Here is a 14,785-nt window from a genome sequence, read left to right as displayed (position 1 = left end):
TTTTACACGGAAGCCCCAGCCGAGGCTTGGAGCACTCATTGAACTTTCTGGAGATGTCTTTTGTTACTTTAGTTAGCTGTAGGGCACATTTTAGAACACGCTAAAAAGGGAATACACCTAAATGGAAGCCTTTTAGACCGTTTAATGGGGCTACTTTTAAGTAACTGACTTTTAGTATGCAAATCGAGTTGTATTCCAAAACGAGCAAAGGGGCGACAGAGCTGGGGAATAGGCGACGCTGCACCTGGCGCCCCAGATGTGAATTGAGCTTTTTAAATCTACGCGCGTAAAAGGCTACGGACGTGACGTAAGCGACCCGCATCTGGTGTGTATCCGGTGTAACGGAAAACTACCACCGAAGTAATCACAAACCCTTAAAAAGGCAAAGTATTGGTTTTGATCTTCTTAATTGTTGTATTGTCATCACATGTCGAGCTAGCTACACCGTCGATTTAAAACTTAAAAACAGTGCGGAACCTTCACATTTAATGTTTCTTTATTTCCATAACTATTTGACAGATTCTCAAAACTATGAATGAACACGTGGAATTATGTACTAAACAAAAAAAGGCAAATAACTGAATATGTCTTATTTTTATGTGTGAGCATTTTTGATAGCTGCAAACCTTCGGTGTTCTCTTAATGAGCTGGACGAGGTAGTTTTCACTTGTCTGTACTTGGTTCCATTGGTTCAATTGGTTCCATCGAAACGAACAGCCAAGTGTTTACAATAAGTCTTTCTGCATTTATTTTCCAACATAAAAGTGTAAAGAGTAAAGAGTGATTGCAGTTGGGAGCCTCTTGTCCTTTATGACGGAGCCCAAGCATGCAGGGTGCAGGCCAGCTGGATACGGGACCGCCCTGCACACCCACCCTGCCTCCCCTTTTGGGCCCCTCCTTCGGGGAGGAGAACTTGGTTAAACGCCACTTTTACTGCGCTGTCATGTTTCTCACAGGCCACAGAAGAGACACCGAGACCGCCAGAAACCATCTTCGTGGATGCGTGGAGTTTTTACCTCAAGTTTTTACCTAAAGAAAGTTTTCTCGTTCCTTTGCTTCCATGGGCAGATAATCTTCTTTCTGGTCTGTGGTGAAACTCTGACGTTGGGTCGAAATGCAGCTGAGGACTGTCCTTGATGTCAATGTTGTGGATGTCCAGAAGAGAAGGAATCCGTCCAAACACTACGTAAGTTGTACTCTTATACCTCTTATAAGTCCCTCTTATACCTCTTAGACATACCTCTTATACGGCCCTCTTATACCTCTTATACCTCTTATACGTCTTATATATACCTCGTATACCTCTTATACGTACCTCTTATAGTCCCTCTTATATGTACCTCTTTTACCTGTTATACCTCTTATACGTCCCTCTTATAGCTCTTATACCTCTCAACGAACTTAACGTGATCAGTAATGCATCCGTTTTTTTACTTTATTATAATCACCATCAGGTTAGATTCCAAATTGTCCAAAGTTTTATTGCTAACGCGAGTTATCTCTGCTGTAGTATTCTGTTAATACTACAATCCAAAGAGTTATTGCAAAATACCGCATACATCCAGTCATCTCTGCTGTAGTACTCTGTTAATACTTGCAAAGGCTGACATGCTTTAAGTTCCGAGGTGGGCAACCTGCAGGCCAAGGTCCATATACAGCCCACCAGAGCATGATCTTGCCTAAACATTTAATTTGATCTAATCAGTTTTGTACAGCAAAACAAGTTCCAATCCGTGCTTTAAATTGTGAGTGGTATCACTACAGAGACAAAGTATTAGTTATTTTAAATGTAATCTGTGCAATAAGTGATCGAATAAAATCCTTGTACATTACAGCTTTTGTTGCCTGATTATGCAATCACCACAGCGATGATTCAAATCCTCCTTTGTACGAGTATAAGTTGGTGCAATACCACTTTGTACCTGAGGAGGCAAGATTGAGCCGGAGGTGATTAAAAACAAGTTTCTTGTATCTTTGTGGACAAAAGCATTTTTGTGTGTTGGACTTTATTGTGTCGTCTCACTGGAATGGCAAAAATCAGTTAGTCCCATCCTGGATCAAATTTGATGAATTAACCTGAGCGTTCGGATCAATTGCATCATCCATCTTGTGCTGAGCCGGCAGGGGGGTGTCATATTCCCCCCGGGCCACTAAGCAGAAGGAGCAGACTGAGACACTCCCATGGGAAGGAAGCCAGAGGTTAGGGAAGTCCCCTTGGGGAAGTAGAAGAAGGAAAGAAATCATCTCATTATCAATGAGCTAAGCAACTGAAAATGCTCATCCGCTTTGAGGGGAGGAAAGAAGCGACCCTTTGTCTTTGGTCCGTTACACTCCAACCCCCAAGTGTTGGAGTGTAACGTTCTTGCAGGGACATATAACGCTGCACTCGTCCCTGTTTACCCTCGCTTTGAGCGGGATGCAATAGTGAAATAACAACAAACTTCTTGGAATTGAATACTTCCAAGTATGACATTTCTTTTGGGAATGTTGCAGTTACCTTTTCATTCAGCTGCCTTTTTGGTGAATGATATTTTACAACATTACACACATACGCACATGCTGTGTGTGTGTATATAATTAGAGAACTGCCGTAGACCTCCTTCCTGCGCTATAATAAACGGTGCACACTGCAGGCTGCCTTGCAACTCATCCTTGCATGCTGTCACCAAATGTGTGAAGGCTGCGTGTCGGGCCAAGCGCCGGGGTTGACTTGCATTAAGTTCAGCCTTTTTTTTTCTGGAAAAACCACAGGATGCACCGAAGTGCTTACAGGCTCCAAATTGTCGATGCAAAAAGGGATTTTTTTAAAGGACATGCGTTTAGCCACGGAGTGTTTTGTCTTCTCTCCATGGGAGCACGTCATTTGATGAAGAAGAGTCGTGTTCATGCATCAAAGGCTGCATTCTGTCCGCACAGGACAGGACCGGACCTAAGGTTTAGAAAAAGATTTGTGATTTTCAGAAGCATGGAAACAGGGAAAACACACCGAGTTAGTTTGAGCCAAACACGTGTGAACGCACCCTTGCTACACAGCCTCGGCAAAAAGAGCAGTCTGAACTTGAGTGTGCACCAAGAATCTTTTCATATATTTGGTCCATACCAGAGTAGCAAACCACAAGTGTGAATGCAGCCTAAAGTAAAACATCATTTACAGGCATGCCATGTTCTCCCAGATCCATTGATCCTGTAGAACCTCTAGTTAAACCCTGCTGGTTTTACAAGTTTCAGTGAAGCACACATTTTAATTTGTTTATTTGACCTTTGTCTCAAAGAAGTTAAGAGAGGAGGGAGTGCGCTTTTGGGTATTTGAATATGGTATGGTGGTGTCTCTGACAAATGGGACTTACAGTGATGCTCTTCTCTCACCAGGTGTACCTTGTCAACGTGACCTACTCGGATTCCAATTCCCACGTCATCTACAGGAGATACAGCAAATTTTTTGACCTGCAGGTAAATCACACTGGCCAAAAGAATGGTTTGGGGTTTGTTTCCTTCGCCAACCTCCAGCGTAAAACTCAGGGGTTGGCATCAACTTGACCTTTTGGGTGATGGATTGGTCTGCCAAGACTAATGGATTTCTCCTGGAAACAGGCACATAGACAAAGTCTAGACTAGAGCTGTCCTATCTAGTCTGAAAGCTGTGTGCCCTACCTAGTCTTTGAGCATGAACTGATGAAGCCTGCTCGGATGAGAGGTGAACATCTTCTAAGACAAGCTGAACAGTCCAGTTGCCACCCCTTCACTACCCTGACAGTACAATCGCATGCGTGAAGATCCTCACAGGCATTTTTCAGACCTTTGAATCAAACTTCATTATGTTCAAAGGCAAAGTTACGGTATGGTAGTGTGCAGCCAGACACGCTGCAGTCAACTTGCAGTCACGCTGCTATTACGTCTATTTATCCAACTTTTCCTGGCCTTCAGAGCCATACAGCAGAGGAAACTCTTTGTGCTGTGCTCTCATGCTAATAACAAGGAAATGTCCATCCGGCTGTAGAGGTGTTGTTTCTGGCTATGGTTATCTGTGACGACCAGCAGCTGTACACGCAAAGTGGGTGGGAAGTACAACTTTTTTATAGTTTGAAGAATCAGTGAAGTCTCAAGGGTGAAGCACACAGAGAGGTAATGATCAATATTGAGCAAATGCTCTTTAGGAGATGGATGAAACAAGCGTCTTTCAGTATCCTGAAAGGCGCTGTACAAATAAAATGTCTTATTATTGTTATTATTAAATAACTTTACTACTGTGACACAGCATCCATAATGGAATATTTGGTTATGGTGCGTTCCTACACGGAACATATGTGAAGCACAGGACATATAACTGCTGATACGTATGCACCAAAGCAATGATTATGGGATACCATTGCACCCACAGTTTTTACTGATGCTGACAACCTTTATACTGTATATGCTATGCTTGTATGAATAGAGGTGGTCTTCAGCTTACCAACATGTTCCATTCCAATGACATATTGTAGGTCAAAGGTTAGTGTAAGTTGAAGCTCATTCCTAATTTGGCACGTAAGTCACTAACACTGTACACGGAACAGAGGGACATAAAATACAATCATAAAAAAGTAAATACAAGAAGTAAATAAGGTAATAATAAAAAGGAAAGCAAAAATACACAATGCTGCTTGGTTATTTCCATGGCTTTCTTATGAGCAGATCCTAGAACATGCTCAAGGGTGACCAGTGTGTGTGTGCGTGTGTTTGGATTCCCAGTGAAATTGTGCATGTACGGGAGCACATTTGTAGCCACCAACCGCCATAAACCGAGGACCAGCAGTATAGCGTCTTTGTACTCATCACGTAATAGTCCATCCACTGATTTGTCCCAATATGTTTTCCCCCTCTGAACTTTGAAACTGAACTTTGACGCCTGCTATCCAGCTCCAGATGCCTCTCGGTTTTTGGAGCACAATTGCTTGTTTTATACTTTCTACAAGCTGACACGGGGCGGGGGAACAAAGAGCCATTTGACAAATGTGATCTCATCTGATATGTATCAATTCAGAGTGCAAAACAAAGAAAGGTCACGTGTAACATTTTACATGATTCAAGAGGACAATTGCTAATGCTTGAAACCATCTCTTGTGTATGTAACGTTCAATCATATTCGCCATTTCTTCCATGCCGCTTGGCTTAAATGTGCTTTGCCCTCCTGTAATCTATGTGCAGACATTAGCACGTTATCCTGTTTCATGGCAGAATAGGGCTGATCTGCAAAGCTGCTGGTGTTCTCTAGAAGCGGCCATTGTGTCTTGCAGTTTATCCGGGGAACCAAGTGAGTTTTCAGCCTCCATGCCCCCCAGCCTCAGTGGATTGTGCATATCGCTGCGTTCCAAAGGTGGTTTTTGGTGTGTGTGTGTGTGTGTGTGTGTGTGTATGTGTGTAAGCCCTCGCTTGGTTTTGAAACGTCATGCAAAAATCTTGTTAGTTGCAATGATTTTTGGATGGCAATCTGGTTTGATAGAGAACAGAGAGAAGATGAGGGCCAATAGTTTGAGGAGGAGGAAACATTTGGAGATGAAATGAGAACATTTAGAACATGGACTGGGGGGGGGTGCAATAATCAATACGGGAGGTAAGCAGGCTGTGAACAAGAATAGCAGTTGATGTGGTGTAAATGGAAGTATGCAGACCAGGTAATGATATTGATGTGGGATTGCTATCGAGGGAGGAACGTACGTATGTTGGGGAAAACGCTATCAACTTTGGTTCTTGTAGATTTAGAACCAGAAAGACCTTTGTTTTTCCCTTTGTTGTAAAAGTCTGGTCACCCTTTGTAACATCCCGACATAGCAGGCAGCCAATCACCAGCTTCCCCTCCATTTCTCAGCTCATCCAATCACTCGTCAGAACTCAGCCAGGATTCATTCAGGGTCTCACAGAAAGTCGGAATTTTACAAAGATGCATATTTTCCCCATTTGGGTGTTAAAAAAATAAGTGAGCATTATCAAGGGAGCCACAACAAAGAGGCTGAAGAACCACATGCGGCTCTGGAGCCGTGGGTTGCTGACCCCTACACTAGAGTGAGTTGACATCACAAGACTTGATGTGTCTTGCAAAGAGCCTGCTGCACTTGTCAAGTGTTGAATACGTCAAAACAGCAGCCATATTGTCTTGCCCACTCCAACATTCCTCCAAGCTCCGCCTGCTTGAGATTCCTCTCGGGAAGAAGGTTCCCTTGTCTCTTCCACAGTGTTGTTGTTTATTTGTCCAGCCCTGTGAGTTCTATTAGGTCAGATGCTTCAAATGAAGGACACATGGAGTGCTGAGCTCTCCCATCACTATACTCCCTCCTCATAAGACAATTTTGATATCGCGTGTGCAATATGAAATACGCAGGGAAAGTTGCCATGGCATCACTTGGCCTATGTACTAGCTTGTAATGAGTATGCACTGGACAGTATTTCTCTACATGTTGGACTTGTATGACCTTCGTTCTAAGTTCACGCCAGCTGTCGCCACAAGAGCACCTTCCATACTTGTTTGGGTGGAGCTGCGAGTCTATCCAGGCCGGTCCCATGGGATGATGTCATCATTTCTCCAGAAGTGTTGAGTGAGCACAACCCATCCGGGAGGGAGCACATTTGCAAAAGAAGGAAAGTTTAGCACAGCATAAGAGCACAGACCTCAGCAGAGAACCCGCTTCTTTGTATGTTCATCTTAAATGATTTGGAATTGGACGCATGTCTTGGACAGACAGGACTCGGAAACTAATTGTCCATTTGTCTCCTGCATGCAGTTCTTATTTGTAGCATAGCAAATTCTAACCAGTATGCCAAACTTGCTTATGTGAATAATGCTTCCTCATCATGAAAATGATGAATATGACAATGAAAATATGTATAAATCATACAGTTAAACAAAACTGGCTTGACGTACTTCATGGCTGTGGTACCCCAAGAAAACATGATATCTTTTCACCGGGGTTTCTGCTCATTGAAGCAAGTGTGCCATCATGAGTCAGCATTTCACTCCCGATGACAATGTTACTCTCTTTGAAGGAAACCACGTCTCTTAACCTCCCAAGCTTTGGGCGGAGGGGAGGGGAATGTCAGGGCGTGAGGAAAAAAGTGGAGAAATTGTCAAGTTCGCAGATGAGTGCAGGAGAAGCCAAAACCACCTGATATGCCACAGGAAGCCCAAGCTTTTGTCCTGTTTGTCCACCTGGTGCTGGTAGGCCGAGTCTAGACTCTCCTCCTCGTAAAAAAAAAGATATCTTGTTAAATTGTCTTTTTTACACTACTTTATATACTTTTTTGTTTTTTAAACTTGACTACTGCACTGAAAGGAGAAGCTCTCCAATTTCGTTGTACATCTTGTATAATGACAATAAAGGCCATTCCATTCCATTCCATAGACACCCTCAGGCGTTGCTGCTTGCCAAAGCACAGCTGGAAAAAGGCAAAGCAGGGAGGATAGCTATGCAAATACTGTGTACGTTATGTGGATTGTATCACCTGGATTTATTTCAAAAGAGGAAGCGTCAACTGTAGGCGGCGTTGAAGCATTGTCTGCATGGCTTATGGTCATGGTTTTATTCGTTTGAAATATCTTGACAAATATTGTATATCGGTTTACAATTGCACAGTTGAACACGAGGAAAAAAGCAGAACGATGAAGCAGAACTTATTTAATCCTACCCCTCATCCATACGCAGTACATGTTCTAATGGAGGGAGAGAAAATAATACAAGTGGGAGATGTGTAACAGCAGATGAAAATGGAAAAAAATACAAATCAAGAAGTAAACTAAGGAATGGAAAACAAAATAAAAATCAATAAAATCCTAAAGACTAATGAATGAAAAAAAACTTTGTACGGCGTATACGTAAATACAGGATATAGTAACTAATGATCAATGCTCGTTGACCTGCTCTTTTTTTGTGATGACTTTTGCGCTTCATCAAGTCGAGTGTGTGGTGTAACAGCATGAATAGAAGGCCCGAGTTCTCCCATCACAATAATCATATTGCAATCTTTTCTTCACTTACAGATGCGGATTCTTGACAAATTCCCCATTGAAGGAGGACAGAAGGACCCCAAAAAGCGGATTATTCCTTTCTTGCCAGGTGACGTATAAGACCGCATGATTTATGGACAATAGCAGTATTTCCCAGTTGTTGTAAGATGACATTAGCAGTTTTAGTCATGTTTAGTCTGTTTTTAAGGACTTGGTGCTGAAACCTAAGTCAGAAGTCTTTTGTGGTTTGATTGGGTGTTTGGTGTGATGACATTTTATTGTTTACAGGGATACATGTAATTGACCACATGCTGTTTCTTTCTAGGTAAAGTCTTGTTTCGTCGAAGTCACATCAGAGATGTAGCTGTCAAAAGACTCAAGCACTTGGACAACTATTGCAAAGTAAGACCAAGAGTACACATCTCAACCGCACAACTATAATTGCCTTGGCTATACAATGAAATGTAATTTTTCAAGGTCATAAAATGACAGAGACTGGAGGGCAGGGGGACACGTTATCGCTGCATTATTCCTATTCACAGCGCTAGACCATTTGTAGCTCAGGCTTGGAGTATTTGTCTTCCGTCTCAGGCCGAACAGGAAAGCTGCTGCTCTATCTGCACTGCTCATTTCCTGTTGCCTATGTAAATAGGGAGCCTTTGAAGGAAACCAAGGAAGTGGCAGCGTGCTCTGCTTGAAGGCAGAAAGGAATTCAACCAATGAATTCATCAACTTTTCAGCTTACCATACGCGTGCCCGAGACATTGAGTGTGACTGTGAACGAGGTGCTGTGTCACGACACCACAAAAGGACTTCTTCTGTATTTTGATGTTTTTGTCTCTTGAGATTGTACATGAAAGGGAAAGACATATGCTCATGTTTTGCATGAGGCTTGTGGAAAATATGCAACATCTTTTTAAAACTTTTCCTTTTAAAGCCCCCCCCCCATGCAAGTGTCCCTTGAGTACCAAAGGTAAGAATAATTGATCATCTCCACCACTTCTTTGCTTTACTTTTGGGAGAAGAGGCTCTCAAATGGTCATTTTCAAAGTTGCAGGTTTTCATGATGGTTTTCCCACTGTGACACCCCGCCCCCCCAGCTAGATTAGCCTGCTCTGTGTTCACACCCACCTCCTCAGGGAAAATCTAAAAAAGCAAATCATTTAACAATGTGGGCTTTGTTAGTTATGTTCGTTGCACGTCCAACCGGTAGGAGGCTTCAGGGAAGACCCGGGCCAAGTTGGAGAGACGGTCACAATGTGATTGCACTGATAGCTTGTGATTGGCTCCTGCCAAAGAAAGACCTGCCGTTTTATCACTGACTCACGAGTGGCACAGTATTTCAACAAATCATAGAAGTTCTAAATAAATGAGGCATAAATTAACCACCCCACTATATAAGCTGCCGGGGTCAAAGTTTAAGAAAAAGTAGCAGCTTATACACTGGAAATTACAGTAAAGACCTTTTCTCTGCATCCTGGTGTCAAGACCATGCCAAAACATGACAGGACCTTGAAGGAAACTACATTGACCAAAACTTTAGTAAAATGTTAAGTGGGTGTTCCCTGCCAGATACAGCAGGCATTTTTCATCGCCTCATTTGCTGGATCTGGGGGGGTTACTCCTGACCCCAATGCAAGCAACCGTCCCATCCGAACCATCCTTTTAAATGGTTTTTACAATGGTTTATTTATGCGTCCGCCGCAGCTGCTTGAGACAAATGATTGTTTTTCTATATCGCCCCTCTGGGCTTTACTCCTGGCTCAGAAACCTTCCTTCCTTCCCCTCCACATCTCCACCTGGTCTTCCCATCTCACTCGCTGTTAAGTTACAGATGTATCAGCTGTTTACTCATTACTATTCAAAGCAAACTCCACTCACTACGTTACAGCTGATATTCCGGTTAAGGTCAATATTTCGCTTTCTGAAACATTAAGAATAACCCGTTTACATGCCTGAGCAAACAGGTTATTCCTGTATACATGGTAATTGTAAACCATCGGGATATCCTGATCAAAACAGCGATGCGCGGAGAACGCCATGACGCAATGCGCATCATTTCCGCTTCTTCTTCCTGTATACAAAAATAAAAACAGCAGCAAGGCGTATAATGAACAACCCGGGGCCGGTAGTGCTTGTCTATAAAGGACATAAACATGTTTTTGTCTTTCACCACATTAATGAGATGGTTAGTTTCTTCCTCGCTCCAAAAATGTGCAGTTTTGTGTGCCGCCATGTTTTCAAATTCCTTTCGATGGGGATATCCCGATAGGCGTATACATGGACCAATATTCAGGTTAGAAAAGGAGTAACCTAGGGGTAATATTTGTTTTTTAAAAAAGGGAATATGAGCATATTCGGGTTTTTCAAAAGGGTTATTGGTTTTGTATGTCTGTGTGCAACAGTGTAATTGATAATATTTTGGTTATCATGGGGTTATTTGACTGCATGTAAACATAGCGGCTGTTTTACAACAGTTGTAAGTTTTTGTTTAGAACGCGTGCCAAACAGAAGCCTCCTTGCTCCCTCACACAGGCTCTGATGAAGCTTCCCACCCACATTTCCCAAAGCGAGGAGGTTCTGAAGTTCTTCGAGACCAAGTCAGAGGACCTCAACCCTCCCACTGAGTGAGTAAATGCCACAGTGTGTACCTGACATACCCAATCATTGTACGTGTGTGTGCATGGCCCTGCACCATCATGAACCAAATGAGTGACGTATGCAGGCAGTCTTTAATGAAATACGCTGTCTGGGCAGGGGACATCTGGTCCCAGAACAAATGCAATTAGGATCAGCGCTGTCATGGAAACGTCTCAGCGCAGATGAGGCAGATGAGGCATTTGTCATTCTCAGTTCAAAGTCTTGAATCGGTGCCAAATCACATTTGTTATAAGAGGTATTGATATCCTTCCAGTTATGCTTATTTAAGCATTAGTCAGAAACAAACCAAACACTTCAGACCCTGAATGTTGATGATAAAATGTCCTAAATCCTCCCTGGTAGGAAAACATGCTAACCTATTGAGTCATCTTTCCATGACCAGCAAGCCCCGTGCAGCTGGATATGAACATACAATGCTGAAATAGATACGTTGAATCTTATTTTGATATGTTCACTATTAACAGGGATTACTATGCTAGTGATCCTGAAGTCTTCAAACCTGTTCCACGGGGGGCTGCATGCTGGAATTTAAAAAAAGGATATGGATGGCCGTTTTTCATATGTTTTTATTTTGTAAAAAATGCTAAAACCAATCCATTATGCTAAGATATATATATTTTAGGGCTATCAAATGATTGAAAATCACAGATTTTTAACAAATTAATCCTGACTAATCGCCATTCGCAACAATAGCCACGTTTACATGAGGAGCTTTTCCTTTTTCCGAATGGAATCTTTCCGAATGACTTTTCCGAAAACAATGGTATACATGGAAAGGAATATTCCAATCTCTTGTCTACATGCGCTGCTAGAATCAAATGGTCGGATCCCTGTCTCCACCATTCCCAACAACACAATGTCGTCACTCAATATATTATCATCTTCAGGAAAAAAACATACAGAGCATACAAAAACATACAGAATAGGAACCCATATCTATTTTTTGCCAATATTGGATACCCCCAGCTCTTGCCATCTGCATTGCAACTTTTTCTCATGATGTTATGCCTTTTGATCTTTTTCCACTTTTTTTAGCAATGGTATTGTTAGAATATGCCATTGCTGCATTCTGGATACGCCTGACATCAGGAATAAAGTTTCAGTTCAGGCATCCAAGCCCTGCAGGATATCAAACCCGTTTCTTCAAAAATGCTTGCTGTTCAGAGATACGTAATAATGCTCTCTTGCCAATGACGTTGTTATTGTGATGTAAGCACTAGCAGGGGCAAGGATGTCCTGTGAGATCTTCTGCCATCTAGTGGCTAGCAGGCATCCCTGTGCAACGTATGTCACTGCTGTGTGACTTTGCTAGTCAACTTTTGTAGTGACTGGAAGTAGTAGAAGAATTCTACTCACTGAGTCAAGACTAAATAAAGTGTCAATAGTCGTAATAAACAAGTTCTCATTTGCAGACTGCACTTTGACTTGACATGAAGGTTTTTCTACCCCAGATGCGACGATGTAGTGTTTTGCTCAAAAAAACACAATTCTGCCATCTTTGTTAATGTTTATTCAAAGCAAGGCGCTGTATTATAACAAGCTCCTGTTTCGTGATGTGGAGGTCTACACGTGCTAATATCCCACATACTTTATTTGCATATTTGAAACAGTAAGATGCTCTGCAAACCGCAACCAGCAAAGGTCTCTGAAGGTTTCTCAAAAGTGTATCAGAAGTGTAGTGTAGTTTCCAACATCTTGTCCTGATGCTGGAATTGAGACCCCTTTCCTACTGGAAACCCAATGTTGTGTGTCTTGGTAGATTTTATGCTAATGAGCTGTGTTTGTCTGCGACAGAGTGTGGATCTCCAAGAAGTGGCATTGTGCACTTCATTGCGCCTTCGTCTGCGTTGATCCAAGTTTCTGAGATGGCGATTATTTTGAAGGGTTGCTTAAATTGAGTATAGTGTACCGAGTATTGTCTGATATCGTTATAATTTGCAAACTTACTTCTGCTGTTGATGTGAATGACCACTTATTGCCAATATGAAGGTTATTATTGATTTGTTCCTCTGGTTCTGCAGTTGCAGTTGTTTATATTTATGCACCAAATCATCAGCAGCAAACCCAATTTTTTTACACCGCGATCCTCCTTCCGCCCACACACACACAGTCATCATCCTTGAGGATCTGCTCCAATGTGGTACTAATAATTAAGCGGCATACTGTTTTTTGGAATTGGGGAATGTCTCCTAAGGGATTACTGCATGTGTCATCAACCAGCCAGGACATCTGCCAAGTGTGACTTTATCTGATTGAACACATGAATCCACTTCATATTTGAATATTACTCAAGCACAGGGTGTTGCTGAGAGGGTGTTGCTGAGCTTGAACCCGGGTTACGTCTTCTTGGTGGATGCACATTATTTTGCGAGTAAAATCTGCAGCATGATTTTATTTAAAAAGAAAAAAAGAAAATATTTACTTACTCCAAAGATGCATCGGTTAAACAGTGACACAGTTGCATGTTGTTATAAGCAAGCAAATGTTGGAGGCGCTTTATCCAAACATGCCCTCATATCCTTAACTGGTTGCAATTCTGGTTCTGCTGCCAGTTGTCGGCTGTTGTTAGCGCCAGTCGTCAGCCTTTCTTCTGCAGCTCTGCTTGTCGTGATGCTAGCGTGCACGCATGCGATGTCCAGCTATGAGCCACAGCCGTATATTTACACACGCTAATTGAAACACCATGACATGTTGACGCCTTGACTCTGGAACTGATTATTTCAGTCGTCTTGAAGCAGATGTTTATGCTTTACCATTCCACAGTGCTTTGCTTTTTATTACAGTCAAACCTCGGTTTATGTACGCTCAGTTTTCATAAGAAATGTTTGCCAAAATGAAGTAAGTACACAAGCAATGCAACTCTTTAGCCGTGCTTTTTTTTGCGTGTGTGTGTTATTTTTGCTAAATAACACACCATGGGGCCAAGAACGTTGAGTGGCAGCCATTGATGCAGAAGGTGAGAAACTCTTCCATTCCATCTCACTAAGATTTTCCGTAATTCGGCATCACCAATAAGTTCCTCTCATTTGGAATGATTTTTCATTTTTCCTGCATGTAACACGCTAATTATTCCCTTTTTAAATATTATATATCCCTTCTCAATATTTTTGTGTGTCCCAAATGCATAAACTGGATTTCCTATGGTTTTGTCTGTCATTTCGAAACAAGTGAATAGCAGAGGTACCTCAGTATTTCTACTACATTCTGATGGGAACTTGTTCAGTTTGGAAACCCTTCCACAGGCTCCACTGTCTGGTGGTGGGTCAAGTCCAGTATGCATCCTCACTGAGGCTTTGGCCTGCTGTGTCTGTGCCAAGTCCCACCAATAGATTGAGTTGCATTCACTTACTGTATTTACATATAAGGTGTTTTACCTTTCAGGCCTGCTTGGTTTGAGAGCTGTGTAACCACGTCTTTGTGTTGCTTCCTTTGCAGAGACTGCGGCGGCTCTGGTAGATGCAAATCAGGTAAGGGTCTGAGGGTCTTTTTTTTTGTTGGAAAGTCAACCTTTGTATTGACTCTTGTCAGATTTCACTGCTTAGAGCTCATTCATTCATTCATTCATTTTCTACCGCTTGTCCTCACGAGGGTCGGTGGGGCTGCTGGAGCTGGAGCCTATCCCAGCTGTCTTCGGGCGAGAGGCGGGGTACACCCTGGACTGGTCGTCAGCCAATCACAGGGCCTGCTTAGAGCTGTTCTAAACCTTTTAATTAACTTGATTGCACTCAAACTATATCTTATATTCGGCCACCAATTAGTGTCAGTTGATTTCTGTAAAAAACACGTGATAGGCACATGTCGATAAATGCAAACATGTATCTTTAAAAAAAAAAAGGATTGGCATGCAGCAGCAAACCCAACATGTGTGCTGTGTCACGTAGGGTTGCCAACAAGCGTATTGAGCCGACTAGGGACTCACTTTGTCCCCTATTGCTGTAAGAATCCAAACTAATTAGTAAAACCTTAATGGCTCCAGTTTGACAGCTATGAAAATCACATGCCAGTCTGAATAAATTGTTTTTTAAATGAGATTTATAAAGTGACAGCTCCAGGATAGGCCGTAGTACAGGTGGAAGGGAGTCAGTACCATGCCAGCGTGTTCATATAGCTCCGTGATAGACTGTAGTACAGGTGGAAGGGAGTCAGTAC

At 42.4% G+C, this 14,785-nt stretch overlaps 1 protein-coding gene across 5 annotated transcripts in view; it reads left to right on the top strand.

The window, feature by feature from the left end:
- The first annotated feature begins 339 nt into the window (after window positions 1-339).
- The window catches only part of LOC131107716 (SH3 and PX domain-containing protein 2A-like), a 38,092-nt gene continuing 23,646 nt past the window's right edge, over window positions 340-14,785 (top strand). Inside the window, exons 1-7 of one of the 5 annotated variants that reach the window (XM_078787257.1) lie at window positions 340-382; window positions 1,069-1,186; window positions 3,370-3,450; window positions 8,009-8,084; window positions 8,301-8,377; window positions 10,511-10,602; window positions 14,072-14,103. In XM_078787257.1, coding sequence (XP_078643383.1) covers window positions 1,115-1,186; window positions 3,370-3,450; window positions 8,009-8,084; window positions 8,301-8,377; window positions 10,511-10,602; window positions 14,072-14,103 — 430 coding nt within the window. In that variant the 5' untranslated portion in view covers window positions 340-382; window positions 1,069-1,114. Of the gene's footprint in view, window positions 388-691; window positions 1,187-3,369; window positions 3,451-8,008; window positions 8,085-8,300; window positions 8,378-10,510; window positions 10,603-14,071; window positions 14,104-14,785 lie in introns of those variants that run through there. The other 4 variants (XM_078787258.1, XM_078787259.1, XM_058057954.2 and 1 more) reach the window with 4 other exon arrangements.

Source organism: Doryrhamphus excisus, linkage group LG20, assembly GCF_037039965.1.
Source record: "Doryrhamphus excisus strain RoL-2023G ecotype Guam linkage group LG20, RoL_Dexc_Guam_v1.1, whole genome shotgun sequence".
Lineage (NCBI taxonomy): Eukaryota > Metazoa > Chordata > Actinopteri > Syngnathiformes > Syngnathidae > Doryrhamphus > Doryrhamphus excisus.
This window is presented reverse-complemented; position numbering and strand designations above follow the sequence as displayed.